Source organism: Mastomys coucha, unplaced genomic scaffold, assembly GCF_008632895.1.
Source record: "Mastomys coucha isolate ucsf_1 unplaced genomic scaffold, UCSF_Mcou_1 pScaffold21, whole genome shotgun sequence".
Classification (NCBI taxonomy): domain Eukaryota; kingdom Metazoa; phylum Chordata; class Mammalia; order Rodentia; family Muridae; genus Mastomys; species Mastomys coucha.
The window spans coordinates 18,003,773-18,020,402 of NW_022196904.1; the positions used below are offsets into that span (position 1 = coordinate 18,003,773).

The 16,630-nt window shown below is 46.3% G+C and overlaps 1 protein-coding gene across 2 annotated transcripts in view; it reads left to right on the forward strand.

Moving 5' to 3' along the window:
* LOC116101789 (zinc finger protein 112-like) overlaps positions 1–14,015 on the forward strand; it is a 46,346-nt gene extending 32,331 nt beyond the window's left edge. Inside the window, exons 2-5 of one of the 2 annotated variants that reach the window (XM_031385619.1) lie at positions 4,158–4,206; positions 8,206–8,332; positions 9,869–9,964; positions 10,865–14,015. In XM_031385619.1, the coding sequence (XP_031241479.1) occupies positions 4,158–4,206; positions 8,206–8,332; positions 9,869–9,964; positions 10,865–13,359 (2,767 nt within the window). In that variant the 3' untranslated portion in view covers positions 13,360–14,015. The remainder of the gene's footprint in view (positions 1–4,157; positions 4,207–8,205; positions 8,333–9,868; positions 9,965–10,864) is intronic. The other variant, XM_031385621.1, reaches the window with a different exon arrangement.
* Positions 14,016–16,630: the final 2,615 nt, after the last annotated feature.

The following is a 16,630-nucleotide window of genomic DNA, read 5'->3' on the forward strand; positions in this document are numbered from 1 at the left end:
TGGCTCAGCCTGCAAAGGCACTTGCCACCAAACCTGACGTCCTGATTTTGATCCATGAGACTCTCATGGTGGAAGAAAAGAATTGCTGTAGATGCACACACCCACAAATAAATAGATGTTTTGTTTGTTTGTTTTTAGTGGAATTAGGGATGGAGAGATGGTTAACAATCAACATTGTTTCTGCCCTTGTAGAGGCCCCAGTTTCAAGTCCCAGAACCCACAGGTAACTCGTAACTGCCTGGGAACTCCAGTTCCCAGGGATCCACTGGCCTCTGAGGACACTGTATGCCTGTGGTGCAGATAGAAAGCAGGCAGACACATAATAGTAAATAAAAATTAAAATATAAAGTGCAATGTTGAAGTCCTCAACCTGTATATTAAAACAACAACAAAAAAACAACCAAACATGTGCCTGGCCCTTGGTTCATTCCCTAGCCCTGTATGAGAGAAAAAGCATAAAATGTATATCTCTCTTAGATATATGATTTTATTATCTATAGCAGAGCACATAGAACCCAACAAAAGGCTTCTGGATTTCACAAGCAATATTAAAATGGTAGTGTTAAACATGCCGTGGGGCCATAGAGATGGCCCAGCAGGTAAAGGCACCTGCTGGCAAGCCTGATGACCTGAGTTCAATCCCAAAACTGACATGGTGAAAGGAGAGAACCAACTCCCACAATTGCTCTCTGACTTCCATACACATGCCGTAGTGTATATGTGGCCAGGTAGTAAGTAAATAAAATTTAACTTTAGCTGAGCAGTGGTAGCACATGTCCTTAATCCCAGCACTCAGGAAGTAGAAGCAGGTGGATCTCTGAGTTCAAGGCCAGCCTGGTCTACAGAGAAAGTTCCAGGACAGCCAGGCTACATTGACAAACCCCATCTTGAAAAAAACAGAACAAAAAAACTTTTTCAATTTTAACAAACTAAAATAAACAATGTAAAAAATTAGATGTGCTTGATAAAATCCAAGATCAGTGACTAAGAAGAAACAGAAATTCTGGAGCTAGAGTGAGAAGCTAAAAGATGAAATGGATGAAATAGTAAAAATAAATAAATAATAAATACACTAAGTGAAAGCAATCAGGGAGAGAGAGAAATAAAGTCAGGGAGAACAAATGAAACAGGATACAATGGTGATCTGAAACCCATCCACACCAGCAGTTACTGGATGCAACTACTATGATAATTCTCTGACAAACAGCAGCCTAGAGGAGAAAAATTTTATTTCAACTTAGAGTTCCAGGTTATAGTCCATCATTCTGGGGAAGTCAGGGCAGGAACTTGAAGCAGCTGATCCATCACACCCAGAATCCAGAGCAGAGAGAAACTTATGCCTGCGTGCTTGCTTGCTTGTGTTCAGCTTAGTTTCTCTACATTTGTCCAGTTCAGAACCACTTGCCTAGGGAATGGTGCCTCCTACAGTGGACTCAGTCTTCCCATATCAATTAGTTAAGACAATTCCTCATAAATAATGTCCACCTGCTAAGACAGATTATTCATTATTGAGATTATGTTTTCAGGTGGTTCTAGTTGATAATTAAAGCCATCTATCACACTAATAAATCAAATACATAGGTTAAAAAGATTACAGATTGGCACTAGTCATGGTGTCATTTCTAGTACTTGGAATAGACAGGACGATCTCAGCTTGGGCTACATGGTGAGTTCTAGGCCAGCCATAGTGAGACCTTGTCTAAAAACTAAACAAAAAAAAAAAAACCAACCAATATATCAATATATGTTATATGTTGTATTATATATGTATGTGTATGTGTGTGTGTATGTGTGTATTGCATACTCTAAAACCTATTCACTCTAACATGAGGCATCTGCACACATGTGCTCCACTATGTCTTCCTGACAATTCTCCATGACACAGAGCTCAAATACAGCTTCTCTTCTCATAAGTCACTTGTGTTAGGTATTTCATTATAGTAGACAAATGAAGAGCAGAACCAACACAAAGGCAGAGCACAGAGTAGTTTTGTTAATATAAGACACAGGAGACTTCAAGACCATTGTCACCTGTAGCTACCATTGTACCCTGGGTCAGTTTGTCTGCTAGACATGACAATCCCAAAAGCATTATCAAGAAACATCACATGAAGGACAACAGACGGACCAGAGGGATCTCAGCACTGTTCTCAGTGAACAATGCAACAGTACACTGAAAACAGTGCAGATACAATGGTCGCAATGATGCTGTTAACCCCCTGGACCCCATTCACACTTCTAGAACATTCCATCAAGAAACTGCCAACTTTACATTCTCTTCAGGTTCATTGTTTGTGCTGGGCCAAATTTGTTGGTGTCTCTGATGCTGATCTCAGATCTCCGTCTAAGCCGCACATTTTAGGAAACAGGAACTGTGTAGAGTTCCCATCATGCCTCTTGCCTTGTGCGGGATGGGCAGAGAGAAATTATCATCACCTGTTTGGCATGGGTGTGCCCTTCAACAGGGACCTTCCAACTCAAATATATTCAACTTCTTTGAAAATGGGTGTGAATGAAGCACCCCTCTATCCCTTTCCCCAGGCAGTTTGGGTGGGATGCTAGAGAATGTAGCCTTGTTAGAATGTCAGAAAGGTGATGTATGGATGGATTTGTAATGACTAACCTAAATAAACACACTGTTAAGAGACAAATAAAGGCTGGTGTGTGCACTGTTAACTTGAGTGGTGACAAGCATGGTTTTATCAATTGCTACCACATGTTTGATGTTTATTGTGCACTATCTCTAACACTTTGGGTATATGCCCTTGTTTCTCCTTCCAAATCAGACTCTGTATTTTTGTGTGCATATTTGTGTAGTGTGTGCATATGTCTTTGGGGGGCAAAACCCCATGTAAGTGCAAAGACAGGAGCAGGAGGAGGACATCAGATACCCTTCTCTATTACTGCTTAATTCTTTTGAGACAGTCTCTCACTGAACTTGGAGCAAGGCTAGAGTCCAGTAAGCCCCACAGTTCTTGTGTCTTCACCTCCCAGAGGCATACAGTCAGGGAAGTCTTTTCACCAGGATGCTAAGGATTAAGTTCAGGTACTTATGCTTGGGCAGCAAGACCTCTTAGCTACTGAGCTGTTCCCTCAGCCTCTTAGTTATGTGTCATGCCCCTTACATGAAAGAAATGTGTCCTATGGTCAGAGTTCTCCTTGCTAATGGGTCACCTAGAGGCCTGGAGGACTTAGCCAATAAGCTTCGTTTCCCAGGCATTCCTCCCTGCAAAAGGATCTAATCTCAGTCCCATCCTGAGAAGTGGGTATGGTACATTATGCATGCATTTTTCTGCCATGAACAACCAATAAACTGTTTAGAACCAGGGGAGCCATGGGAAAGGCATTCTACCACAGAGCCTCAGCAGGTTAATTCTCTAGTAGCCGGCCTCTCTGCGCTCCCAGCCACAGCTGCCACTAAGCCTGCCTCCTCCAAGCTAGGGATAATCACCCCTGAGACAAGGCAGAGCTACCCTTTCTCCCCTGGCCCTGGGCTAGATGCTGTCCTGAGTCTGAGAAACCTATGGCCTTGGTCTCATTGCAAGCCTTGGGATCCCCGAACCAGCTCGTGCTTTCCCACATCTCTGACTCTGCTTTCCTACCCCTGAAGCCAGTGTGAGCACCCCAACACTCGCCCTGGTGGCGGAATGGGATAAGCCCAGTCAAACTCCCCATATTCCCACTCCCCAAGAGGCCATGCCCAGTGGTGTGTATGTGTACATAAGCACAATCAGAGGACAACCTGCAGGAACCAGTTCTCTCCTTCCATGTGGGTGCTGGGGATTAAATTCAGGTCATCAGACTTGGTAGCAAGCACCCTTACCTGCCGAGCCATCACAGCCCAACACCGGGTTCTGAACACAGGCATTTTGTCCCTTGCTGCTACTTGGAACCAATGTATTTCTCTACCCTCCTTCACCACATTTCCCAGGACAAGAGTGAACAAGCTGGGAGATGACCAGCATGTACTAGGGGCAGCTGTGAAGGCTGGTCCTGCTTATGGACATCCTGGGGTGCCTAGAATGTGGTGCGCATGCCCCCACCGTGCAGCATGTGCATATGGCTGCATGCCGAGGGGAGAGGCATCTTGATCTCACCTGGACAAAGTTGTATTTTCCCTCTCTCACGGTGTCTATCACTCTGCCCCGCCTTCCCAGGTCTCCATTATTTCCTAGAAAAAAGGAGGAGGAGATGACCAGATTGCAGGTAAGTTGATTTTCACTTCTGCCATTATGTTTCCTCATGTCTCAGAGTGGGCCCACTATTCCCCAGTAAGGAATGGCAGCAAGTACTGGGCCCTCATATGTATTAGATGCAAAGAAAAGGCATCTTGTGTTTATTTTAAAATATATTTGTTTATTCATGGGGGGGGGGTGAACACTCATGCCACAGTGTGCCTGTTGAAGTTAGAGGACAACTTCCGGGAGCCTAGTCCCTGGCTTCTGCTGCCATGGTTCTGGGATTGAATGCAGGTAGCAAGGCTTAGGGCACTTACCTGCCAAGCTGCCTTCTCAGCTCCGTTCTGTTCAGTTTGAGTTGCTCCCTTTTATGGGGGGGGGGGTAAGTTCATCTTCCTTGCTTCCTTCCTTCCTTCCTTCCTTCCTTCCTTCCTTCCTTCCTTCCTTCCCTCCTTTTCTTTTTTCTTTTTGAACTAGGGTCTTACCGTGCAGCCTGGGCTAGCCCCATCATGTGCCTGATATGCCTGAGAGCTGTGAAGACAGACACATCATTTTAATTTTGTAAATGAACAATGTAAAAGAGAAAAGAAGTTTAAAAACTACACTCATCACTACCTTGTTTATGGTCCCCCAGCCAGGGCCATTTAAAGCCACATTCCTGGTGACATTTGCTGTGGTACAGCATGCATGGAATTGGACATCATTTCCAGTTAAAACAGTTTAAAACAGTACGTTTAAAATCTTCTGATGCTGTCGGTGAATTGCAGTGACCCCACCCACACACTTACAAATTCCTGAGGCATCCCAGTTTGATGTTGCCACCTATGGAGAAAACCCTGACTCAAAAATCAGCTTTGGGGTTGGCCATGTAGTCCAGGACGCAGCGCTTGCCCAGCATTTGGCAAAACCCCAACGTCCATCTCTAGCACTACACAGTAATGAGAATGAAATCATGAAAGGCAGCCTGAGAGACTACCACTTGTGTGTAACCTTCTAAAGACTCAAAGCTGTGTGTTTGAATATACATACATACATACATACATACATACATACGCATGCATACACATATGCATATGTACCTGTGCATCTATATCCCTTAAGTGACAGCTAAGATACTTTATTATCCTTTTATTTTAAGGATTATGTATTTTTATTTTTTGTATATTAGTGTCTTGCGTGCATGTGTGTGCCTGGTATCCATAGAGGCCAGAAGAGGGCATCAGATCGCCTGGAGCTGGAATTGTAGATGGTTCTGAGCCACCATGTGGTTGCTAGGAACCAAATCTGGGTCCTCTGCAAGAATAGGCAGTGCTCTTAACCACTGAGCCCATGTAGGTTCTTTGATTATAGTCTCTGGCATTCTGGAGTGTCGTAAGTATATGTGTGTGCATGTGTAGACGTATGCATGTGTGTGTGCATGTGTAGACGTATGCATGTGTGTGTGCATGTGTAGACGTATGCATGTGTATGTGCATGTGTTCACCATTTATGCCTCAAGCTAATTGAATGTGAAAGTTCTTAGCACTGCAGGGCATGATCACTCTCTATCCATTACCTCATTCACAGGTCTGAATGACAGAGTAGGGCCAGGATCCTTCACACTTTTCCATGAGATGAGTGATTCCTGTTCACACAGGAGGATGAGTGTTCACACTGTTCCATGTTCACACAAGATGATGAGTGTTCAGGCAGCTCTGAGGCCCTTGCTTTCTGGGTCAAGAGAGACAGGCTTGTTGTTTGAGTGGAAAGGCTGAGTGAAAAGACAGAGCACAAAGCAGAGTAGGGCAGGGCAGAGCAGAGCAGAGACAGAGGAGAGGAGGGCAGAGGAGAGGAGGGCAGAGGAGAGGAGGGCAGAGGAGAGCAGGGCAGAGCAGTGGAGAGCAGGGCAGAGCAGAGCAGGGACAGAAGAGAGGAGAGCAGAGGAGAGGAGGGCAGAGCAGAGCAGGGCAGAGGAGAGGAGAACAGGGCAGAGCAGAGCAGGGACAGAAGAGAGGAGAGCAGAGGAGAGGAGGGCAGGGAAGAGGAGAGGAGGGCAGGGCAGAGGAGAGGAGGGCAGGGCAGAGCAAAGCAGAGGCAGAGGAGAGCAAAGGAGAGGAGGGCAGGGGCAGAGGAGAGGAGGGCATGGCAGGGCAGAGGAGAGCAGAGCAGGGGCAGAGGAGAGGAGAGCAGGGGCAGAGCAGTGGAGAGCAGGACAGAGCAGTGGAGAGCAGGGAAGAGCAGTGGAGAGCAGGACAGAGCAGTGGAGAGCAGGGGCAGAGGAGAGGAGAGCAGGGCAGAGGAGAGCAGGGCAGAGCAGGGGCAGAGGAGAGAAGAGCAGGGGCAGAGGAGAGGAGAGCATGGCAGAGGAGAGGAGAGGAGAGCTTGGCAGAGGAGAGGAGAGGCGAGCAGGGCAGAGGAGAGGAGAGGAGAGCAGGGCAGAGGAGAGGAGAGGCGAGCAGGGCAGAGCGGTGCAGGGGCAGAGGAGAGGAGAGCAGGGCAGAGGAGAGCAGGGCAGAGCAGTGCAGGGACAGAGCTCTCCCTCCATAGCCAAGAGCAAGATGCTCAGAACCTCCTCCAGAGCTGGTGCAGGCTTGAATAGGCCTGAAGTATAAACATTTAGATTTCCTTATAGCAAACCAATATGCAAATGTTTACAATGTAAAAGGAAGTGAGAACAATCACATCTGACCAGTGGGTACTACAGAAGAAATAGTCATGTTGAGCAAGGGCCAGTGAGATGGCTCAGCAGATAAAGGAGATTGCGGTCCAGGCTGATGACTGAGTTCAATCTATGGGACATACACCATAGGAGAGAAACTGTCTCCCCAAGTTGTCCTCTGTCCTTCACAAGTGCACCAAGGATGCATGAGATCCCTGACACACACAAATCAATAAATAATGACATTGAAAAAAGAGAAATAGTAAATGTATGGAGAAAGAATATTTACTACTAAATTGACTAATTCAGTGAACTCCAGGTTCAGTGAGAATATACTGTCTTATGGGAGGAGGGGGAGAGGAGATGGCTCAGCAGATAAAAACACTTGCCACATAGCCCTGAGTTCAACCTTTGGGATCTGTGTCCAAAGCCAGATCTGGTGGTGTCCATCTGTAATTCCAGCATTCCTGTGGATGAGATGGTAGGAGGGTACATGAGAACCAGTTGGAATCTAGCAAGCAAGCTGGCCTGGAGTCCACAGTACAGCAGAATTAGCAAGAGATCCTGTACACTGCTCCGTTCTTCTGCAAGGTTGACGGCCAGAGCCAGCTCCCAAAAGACCTCCACGTACATGCCGTGCCATGCACTTCCAGGAGACATACCTATGTGTGTGCACAGAATAATAGTCATGATTCTTTTTTAAGATGCAGAGGATAGAGAAAGACAGTGATGTCGGCTTCTGGCCTCCAGATGCTTGTGCACAGGTGTGGACATGTGCACGTGCACACTCACAGACTTGGGTACATCCACATGCATGTGTGTCTTAGGGTTTAATGGCTGTGAACAGACACCATGACCAAGGCAACTCTTATAAAGGACAACATTTAATTGGGGCTGACTTACAGGTTCAAAGGTTCAGCCAATTATCAAGGCAGAAACATGGCAGTATCCAGGCAGGCGTGGTGTAGGAGGGACTGAGAGATCTACATCTTCATCTGAAGGCTGCTAGCAGAGTACTGACTTCCAGGCAGCTAGGACGAGGGTCTTAGAGACCACACCTACCGTGACACACCTACTCCAGCAACGCCACATCTTCTAATAGTGCCACTCCCTGGGCCAAGTGTGTACAAACCATCACAATACGCCACCCATGGATGTGCATCTACACATATGCAACACACACACACACACACACACACACACACACACACACACACGGATTTACTTTTGCTGTTTGGCCCTTATGGTGGGTGGATTTAGCCAAGCAGAGGGCGGGCAGAAGGCAGAAATTCAATCCGAGAGGCCCAGAGTCCCCTACAGCTTCTCCTTTCACGTCTCCCCAGCACCACGTGTTCTGTAGTCTCAGCCTATGTGTGTTTGCTGTCACAGGAGATGGTGACGTTCAGGGATGTGGCCGTGGACTTCAGCGAGGAGGAGCTAGGGCTGCTGGATGCTACCCAGCGGAAGCTGTACCGAGAGGTGATGCTGGAGAATTTCAGGATGCTGCTCTCAGTGGGTGAGGACTGGAAGCTTGGGGACACCTGAAGCTATTCTCTGGGCTTGGCTCTCTGGCTGGAAGCTACAGAAAGTTTCTCATGGCTCCTTCCACGTAAATGTCTGTCTTTTGAGCTGTGTATGGGAGGCCTGTTTGATTTTTTTTGTTGTTGTTGTTGTTTATTTTTTGCCAGTTTGATACAAGATGGGTTTGTCTGAGAAGAGAAACCTCACTTGAGAAAACACATCCATCACAATGGCTGGCCTGTAGGCAAGCCTGGGTGGCATTTCCTTGATTAGTTATTGCTATGAAAGGACCCAGCCCACTGGGTCAGTGCCACCCCTGAGCCACCCCTATGAGTTGCATAGGAGACAAGCTGAGCAAGTCATAAGGAGCAAGCCATTGAGCAGCACCTCTCCATGGCCTCTACATCAGTTCCTGCCTCCAGGTTCCTGCTGTGAGTTCCTGCCCTGGCTTCCCTTCATGATGGTCTATAAGCTGGAAGATGAAATAAACACTTTCCTCCCCAAGTAGTCATGGTTGTTTATTATGGCAACAGGAAGCAAACTAGGACAGTGGGCACACTGGGCCCTTCAGCATTGGTTTATGGAAACCCACTTAGCATGTTGCCCAGCTTGTTTTGTTTTATAGGGTGTATAGCAGTGACTATTTATTAATCTGAACTCCTAGGAGTTATTTTAAAAATATATTTAGTGTGTGTTGTAGCTAAGGTTTTACTGCTGTAAACAGACACCATGATCAAGGCAACTCTTATAAGGGCAACATTTAATTGGGGCTGGCTTATAGGTTCAGAGGTTCAGTCCAGTATCATTCAGGCAGGAGCATGGCAGCATCCAGGCAGGCATGGTGCTGGAGGACTGAGAGTTCTACATCTTGCTCCAAAGGCATCAAGAAGACTGGCATCCTCAGGCAACTAGAAAGAAGTTCTCAAAGCCCGCCCACAGTGATACACTTCCTCCAACAAGGCCTCACCACACCTCCTAACAGTGCCACTCCCTGGGCCAAGCCTATTCAAACCACCACAGTGTGTGCCGTGTGTGTGTGTGTGTGTGTGTGTGTGTGTGTGTGTGTGTGTGTGTGTTTGTGTAGCCTTGTGTGTGTGCCATGTGAATAGAGGTGCCCACAGAAGCCAGAGAGGCATCAGATTTCCTAGAACTGGAGTTACAGATGGTTGTGGATCACCATGTGGTTCTGGGACTCAAACCCTGAGTCCTCTGGAAGAGTAGCCAGTGCTTTTAATTGCTGAACCATCTCTCCAGCTCTAGAGTTCTTTTCCTTCCCTCCTCCCTCCCTCCCTTCCTTTTTTTTCTTTTTATTTGTTTTTGTTTCTTTGAATCAGGGACTCTTTTGCCCAGGCTAGACTGTCTCAGAGTTACTGTCTAGCTGAGGGTGATCTTGAACCTCTGATCTGCCTTCCGTTCCCTTCCAAATGCTGCTACAACAGACATACACCTCCACATCCAGGTCTTTTTTTTTTTTTTTAATCAAATTTTGACAAGGTAGACATCATCAAACTTTTGCATTTTTTTTCAATAGCTCATCAGCCCTTCAAACCAGGTCTGATAGCCCAGCTGGAGAATGAAGAGAACCTTTGGTTGGTGGAGGCAGAAGCCCATGCAGGCAGGCTCTCAGGTGAGAATGGTGCATCAAGGAGAGTGTGTGGTGGTGCTTTCCAGAACATGGGGCAGGATATGTCTGCTCCTACCTTAACACTTCCCTGTTCCCCATTTTATAAGTGATATAATGAATTTTACAGTGTTTAAATTAAGCAGGTTGGTCAGATGGTTCTGGAATAAAGGTGCTTGGCACCAAGCCTGAGGACCTGTGTTACTTTTCTACAGCCCATGTGGTGGAAGGAAGGAGTGAACTGACTCCCACAAGTTGTCCTCTGATCTCCACTGACATGCCGTGGCTTGAGTACACATACACACACACATGCACACAGACACACATGCATGCACACTCACATTCATGCACACACATTCACACACACATGTACACACACATATATAGAGACTCATATATGCATATGCACACACACAGGCACACACACGTGCATACATATGCACACACATTCACACACTCACACATGCACACACATTATGCACATACTCATAAACACACATATACGGACACACATGCACATGCACATGCACACACACGTACACATATGCACACACATATGCACACACAGAGAAGACAAAAGACATTTTTCCACTTTGGGAATATCCCTTTTCTTTTATCCACTGGATCATCCAACAACCCATGGTAAAACTACAATGACATGCATGAAGTTCACTAGATCTTTTGAGTGGGGCCATATTTGATATCCAGGTTTTATTAGAAAACCCACAACTTAAGGTACCCAGGGAGCGTCAGTTTTGTGATTCCTGTGTGTGTGTCAGGTGTTTTGAAAGTACCCATAGAAACAGCGTAACTTGCCAGTGTCCCTCCGTGAGCTGAGTGAGATGCGACAAACCCTCAGTAAGGTGCTCACTTGTGCATTTGTCTGGATTCTCCTCCTCCCCACAGGAAGAAGGAGTGGACATGCTGTGGAGAACACTGAAGACATGGAATTAAACTCCCTTTGTCCCAAGGAGCTCTCCTTCTGTCAGACCTGGCCATGGGGTGCAGGCACATTACCCAGGGAACAAGAGTTCATAAAAAGATGCCAAGGGAGTAACCATGAATCTCAGAGCCAAGGAGTTTCTCCCTGCCTGCTGCGGGCAGGGATGCCCATTCAGATTTCTGAAGATGGGAATTATGTGTTGCCTCCTGTACATAGACTCCAAGACTCTGCTTCCATGAAAAATCAAGAGTATCCTTCTCTGAGATCCCAGCATTCCTGGGGGGAACCACATCTCGGCAGGACATGTAATTGCCAGTGGAAAGGTCAACAAACATCCATAAGAAATTACTTCTGTAGGTATGACAGTGTTGACTGGTCCTCCTACCACAGTGACAAAGAGGAATTACATGACAAAGGAAAAAGCTATAGTTTCCATGATCACAGAGGAGAGACCGAGAAGGTATCATTACTTAATCAGGACTTGATTGAGTTAGGGCCAGAGCCCTGCTCATGTACCAAGTATAGAGAAGCCTGGGGCCATGATGATGATGACCACAGCTCTCACACACATCAGCAGTGCTGCTCAAGAGGGAAGCCCTGTACACAGAATCTGTATGGAGAGGGCTCTGATGATAAGTCAGCCCTTCACGGTCATCCATGTCTTGAGACAGGAGATGAAGGTGCTGCTGGGAGCCCACCTCTGCAGTCCCCTCCAAGAGTGTGTATGGAGCAAGCGCCATGCAAGTGCAGGGAGACTGTCCACCATAGTTCCCCTCTTAACACTTGTGGGTGTGCCCACCCAGGCAACACCTCCCAGACATGCAGCATCCCCAACATGCAAGGTGTTGGTAGTTGTTTCCGCCACAATAGTACTTTTAGGGCCCATCCCAGGGAAGAACCCAATAATTATGAGGAGAATGGGAATGTTTTTAATCAGAGTTTATATTGTCTTCAAGTTAATCGGAAAATTGATGCTGAAGAGAAACTATGTCTAGGTGTGGAGTGTAGAAAAAATTTCACACATTGCTCAAATCTGAACATTCCACACAGAGTTCATGCGGAGGAGACTCTCTGTAACCCTGATTGTGGTAACCACTTCAGTCTGCCCCCACATTTTCAGGACTTTCCAGGAGTGCACCCCAGGGGACAATCGCACAATCGTACATGCTGTACCGGCTTCAGTCAAACTTTGTGCCTTCAAGGCCATCAGAATCACATTCTAGAAAAGCCTTTTCATAAAGAGGGGAGAAGTGGCTATAACTGGAGTTCCACCCCCAAGGATCATCAGAAACAGAATCTGCACAAATGCAATGCCTGTGGGAAGGGCTTCAGTCACAGATCGGTTCTTAATGTTCATCAGAGAATCCACACTGGAGAGAAGCCATACAAGTGTGAGGAGTGTGGGAAGGACTTCAGCCGGAGTGCCTACCTTCAAGCCCACCAGAGAGTTCACACTGGAGAGAAGCCATACAAGTGTGAGGAATGTGGGAAGGGCTTCAGCCGAAATGCATACCTGCAAGGCCACCAGAGAGTTCACACTGGAGAGAAACCATACAAGTGTGAGGAGTGTGGGAAGGGCTTCAGCCGGAGTTCACACCTGCAAGGCCACCAGAGAGTTCACACAGGAGAGAAACCGTACAAGTGTGAGGAGTGTGGGAAGAGCTTCAGCTGGAGCTTTAATCTTCAAATTCATCAGCGGGTTCACACCGGAGAGAAACCCTATAAATGTGGAGAATGTGGCAAAGGCTTCAGTAAGGCCTCAACTCTCTTGGCCCACGAGAGAGTACACACAGGAGAGAAACCTTACCAGTGTCATGACTGTGGCAAGAACTTTAGTCAGAAATCTTACCTTCAAAGCCATCAGAGTGTCCACTCTGGAGAGAGACCATACATATGTGAGGTGTGTGGGAAGGGCTTCAGTCAGAGAGCGTATCTACAAGGTCACCAGAGAGTCCACACTCGAGTGAAACCATATAAATGTGAGGTGTGTGGGAAGGGCTTCAGTCAGGGTTCACGCCTTGAGGCACACCGGAGGGTCCACACAGGAGGAAAACCATTCAAATGTGAGACCTGCACAAAGGGATTCAGTGAGAGTTCCCGCCTCCAGGCACATCAGAGGATCCATGCAGAAGGAAGACCCTACAAATGTGACCAGTGTGGTAAGGGCTTCAGTGGCTATTCCAGTCTCCAAGCCCATCACCGAGTCCACACTGGAGAGAAGCCGTACAAATGTGAGGTGTGTGGGAAGGGCTTCAGTCAAAGATCGAATCTCCAAGCTCATCAGCGCTTGCACACAGGGGAGAAACCTTACACGTGTGATGCATGTGGTAAGGGTTTCCGTTGGAGCTCAGGCCTTCTGATACATCAAAGGGCCCATAGCAGTGATAAGTTCTGTAGGAGTGGGGAGTACAGGAGCAGTTATCTGCCTGAGAACCTATGCAGAAACGAAGGCCTGTAAAATGCCCTTCTGTTGTGTTAATGGAGACATACTGTTTGTACCCACCGTGAACACTGATGGTGGCTAGGAAAGGACACAGCAGAGAGCTCTAATGAAAGGGCTCTACTGAGAGTTTTCGAAACCTCAGCAAGCTATGGTGGAGAACCAAGAACTCCCAACACCACATAGTTCAGCAGGGATTAACAACAACAACAAACAAAAAAAATGATATCTATGTCCACTAGAACATAACCTGGTGATAGAGGAAACTGTCCATTGCCAAGGCTGCGGGAGTGTGACTGGAGAGATGGCTCAGCGTGACGAACACTGGCTGCTTTGGAAGAGGACCACGCGGCAGCTATCTGACACCTTCATGGTGCCCAGATGTATGTGCAGGCAAGAAACTCATATACAGAAAAATGAATAAATAAAATTGATCCATACTCCTTTATAACTTAAAGATTTAGTCAGTGCTGTTTGCTCTATGAGTGAAAATATGCAAAGAAACAACATTTGAAACTAAGTTTATTTCAAAATGGATTAGGAGAGATCTTATCAAGGTATACAAGATATCTTGTCTTATATCAGTGCAAATAAATGAGTTCCATTTGAAATGTAGGACCTTCAGGAATATTTTCATCTGCAATAACCACCGTTTGGTTAGTTAGCATCCTCTTGTCCTGCCCTAAGCAGACAGGTGCACAATTTCTTCTTCTATAGGGTATACTGTTAAGACTGGCTGTGTGTACCTGTGTGCGTGTGTGCATGCGTGCCTGCACATGAATGCAGTGTCTAAGGAGGGCAGAAGAGCATTTTGGAACGCCTAGAACTGGAGTTATGCTAGGAACCGAACTCTGGTCCTCTGGAAGATCAGCAAATGCCTTTAGTTGCTAACATCTCTCCTATTGCTCATTCATGTCTTGTCAACCACCACTCACAGGGGAGGATCGTGCAAGCTCATGGTGGTTTCATCAGCCAGGGTGCTCTGAGTTTTGAGTAACAGAAAGTTCAGAACTATTCAGAATAATCACAGTATTTGTACAGATGCAACAATAAGAGAGGGCAAGGCTTGGACTGGATCAGGCTCTGACCTTCCTGTTGTTTTCTTAATTCTCTCACATGGATCTCTTTATGCAAGCTCTTGTCTTCTGATTGCTTATGAAATGACAGAATCGTGTGCCCCAACCCCACCCTCCCAACCAAAGTAAGAATGCTGTCACAGTGCTGTGTGGCTTGGTAGGCCTCTGTGATCTTCAGTCAAAACAGACCAAAGAGGCAGCAAAGGGAGAGTGTTGCTGGATCTTCAGACAACTACACTGACCCTGGTACAAACAATGGCAAGTTATCCTGAGAAAAGGGAGATCTATGGGCAGAGAATTCTTCGGTGTATATACACACAGTGATGGCCCAAAATTAAACAAACATCAGGGACACTTGAAAAAATTCCCCCAGCACTCCCACTCTGACCATAAGCTCAAAGCAACAACATTGGCCAGGTGATATTCTTAAGATAATGACTACAAGAGAGTAACAAAAACCAGGCAGTGATGGTACATGCCTTTAATCCCAGCATTCAGGAGGCATATCTTGAGTTTGAGGCAAGCCTGGTCTACAGATAGAGTTCCAGGACATCCAGGGCTACACAGAGAAACCCTGTCTTACAATTATATCTCTATCCCTGTCTGTCTGTCTGTCTGTCTGTCTGTCTGTCTGTCTGTCTGTCTGTCTATCAATCAATCTATCTATCTATCTATCTATCTATCTATCTATCTATCTATCTATCTATCTATCTATCTATCTATCCATCTATACCCAATTCCAGCCTAATATCTGGCCAGATCCATTACAATACTCTGGCAAAGCAGTTGCACCCATTTCCAGGCAAAAGAACCAATTCTGTCTCAGTAGCTGTCTCCAAGCTATATAGCCTTTGCTTGAGAAATGAGGACTACCTATTGGTAGGAGACAGCAAGCCAGGTAACTACAATGACTATTAGGAAAGGTTGGGTTCTGGCATTATCAGGGAATTGTGTAGCCCAGGCTTGCCTCAAACTTGCTGTATGAGATTAGCTCAAGGCTCTAGGAAAAGGCTGCGCAGTTGTGGTATAAGTCTTTAGCCCCCGTACTCAGAAGGCAGAAGGAGATGGATCTCTATGAGTTCCAGGCCAGCCTGGTCTACAGACTGAGTTCCAGGACATCCAAGGCTAGATAGAGAAACCTGTCTCAGTAAAAACAAAAAAGTTCTAAGTCTGACATGGTGGTACACACACAATTTGGAGGTTTAGGCAGAAAGATCATGAATTCCAAGCCAGCCTGGGCTTCAAAGTGAGGCTCTGTCTCAACAACTACAAAAGTTCTGCTTAACCTAGCTGAAAAATGTATCAGAGAACCTCACTATAGGTCAGTAGAAATAACCCAACTAATCCAGGAATGTAGGTCCATGCCTTCGATCCCAGCACTTGGAAGGCGGAACAAGAAGGTTTAGGAGTTCAGAGCTTTTCTCACCCACAGGTCAAGTTTGAGTCTATCCTGGTCTACATGAGTTTTAATTTAAAAAAAACTTAAAAAATTAATTTCAGATTCACAGCTGTCACTGACCATGCCACAACTTCTGTCGTGGGCTAGCTCACAGCAAGCCATGTGTGAATTTTGTATCTTTGTAATTTGATTAGACTTTCAGAGGTCACTTCGCTGACTTTGTGTGACTACAGCAAGCCATATTCTCTCTATATATACACACTCATATGTGTTTCTATGGAGGGCTAAGTGTCAGCTGTCCTTAGAAATCACCATGCACACGACGACTCACAGGCTCCTTGCTACTGAAGAAAACTTGAAAGCAGGGATAACTGGAGTCGAAGATATTTTAAATTTGATGTTTATTAGACACATTTCCAAATGGAGAAGAGAACCTCCAGTTCTGGTTTGGTTTCTGTTACTGTGATAAACACTGTGATAACCACCTTGGCTAAGAAAAGGTTTATTTGGATTATACCTGCCAATCACAGTCAATCTCTGAAGGAAGCCGAGTAGGAATTGAAGTCAGAACCATGGAGGAACACTTCCAACAAGCTTGCTGTCCATGGCTTGCTAGGCATTTGATTGATTGATTGTCTGGCTGTCCTGGAATTCACTATGTAAACCAGTCTGATCAAATTTACAGATTCCCCCAAACTCTGCCTCCCGGGTGCTGGGATCAAAAGCCAAGACTGGCTGCTCAGCTCACTTTTTTGTAGAACCAGGGACCATTTACCCAGGGGTGGCACCATTTACAGTGAGTTGGGCCCCTCCC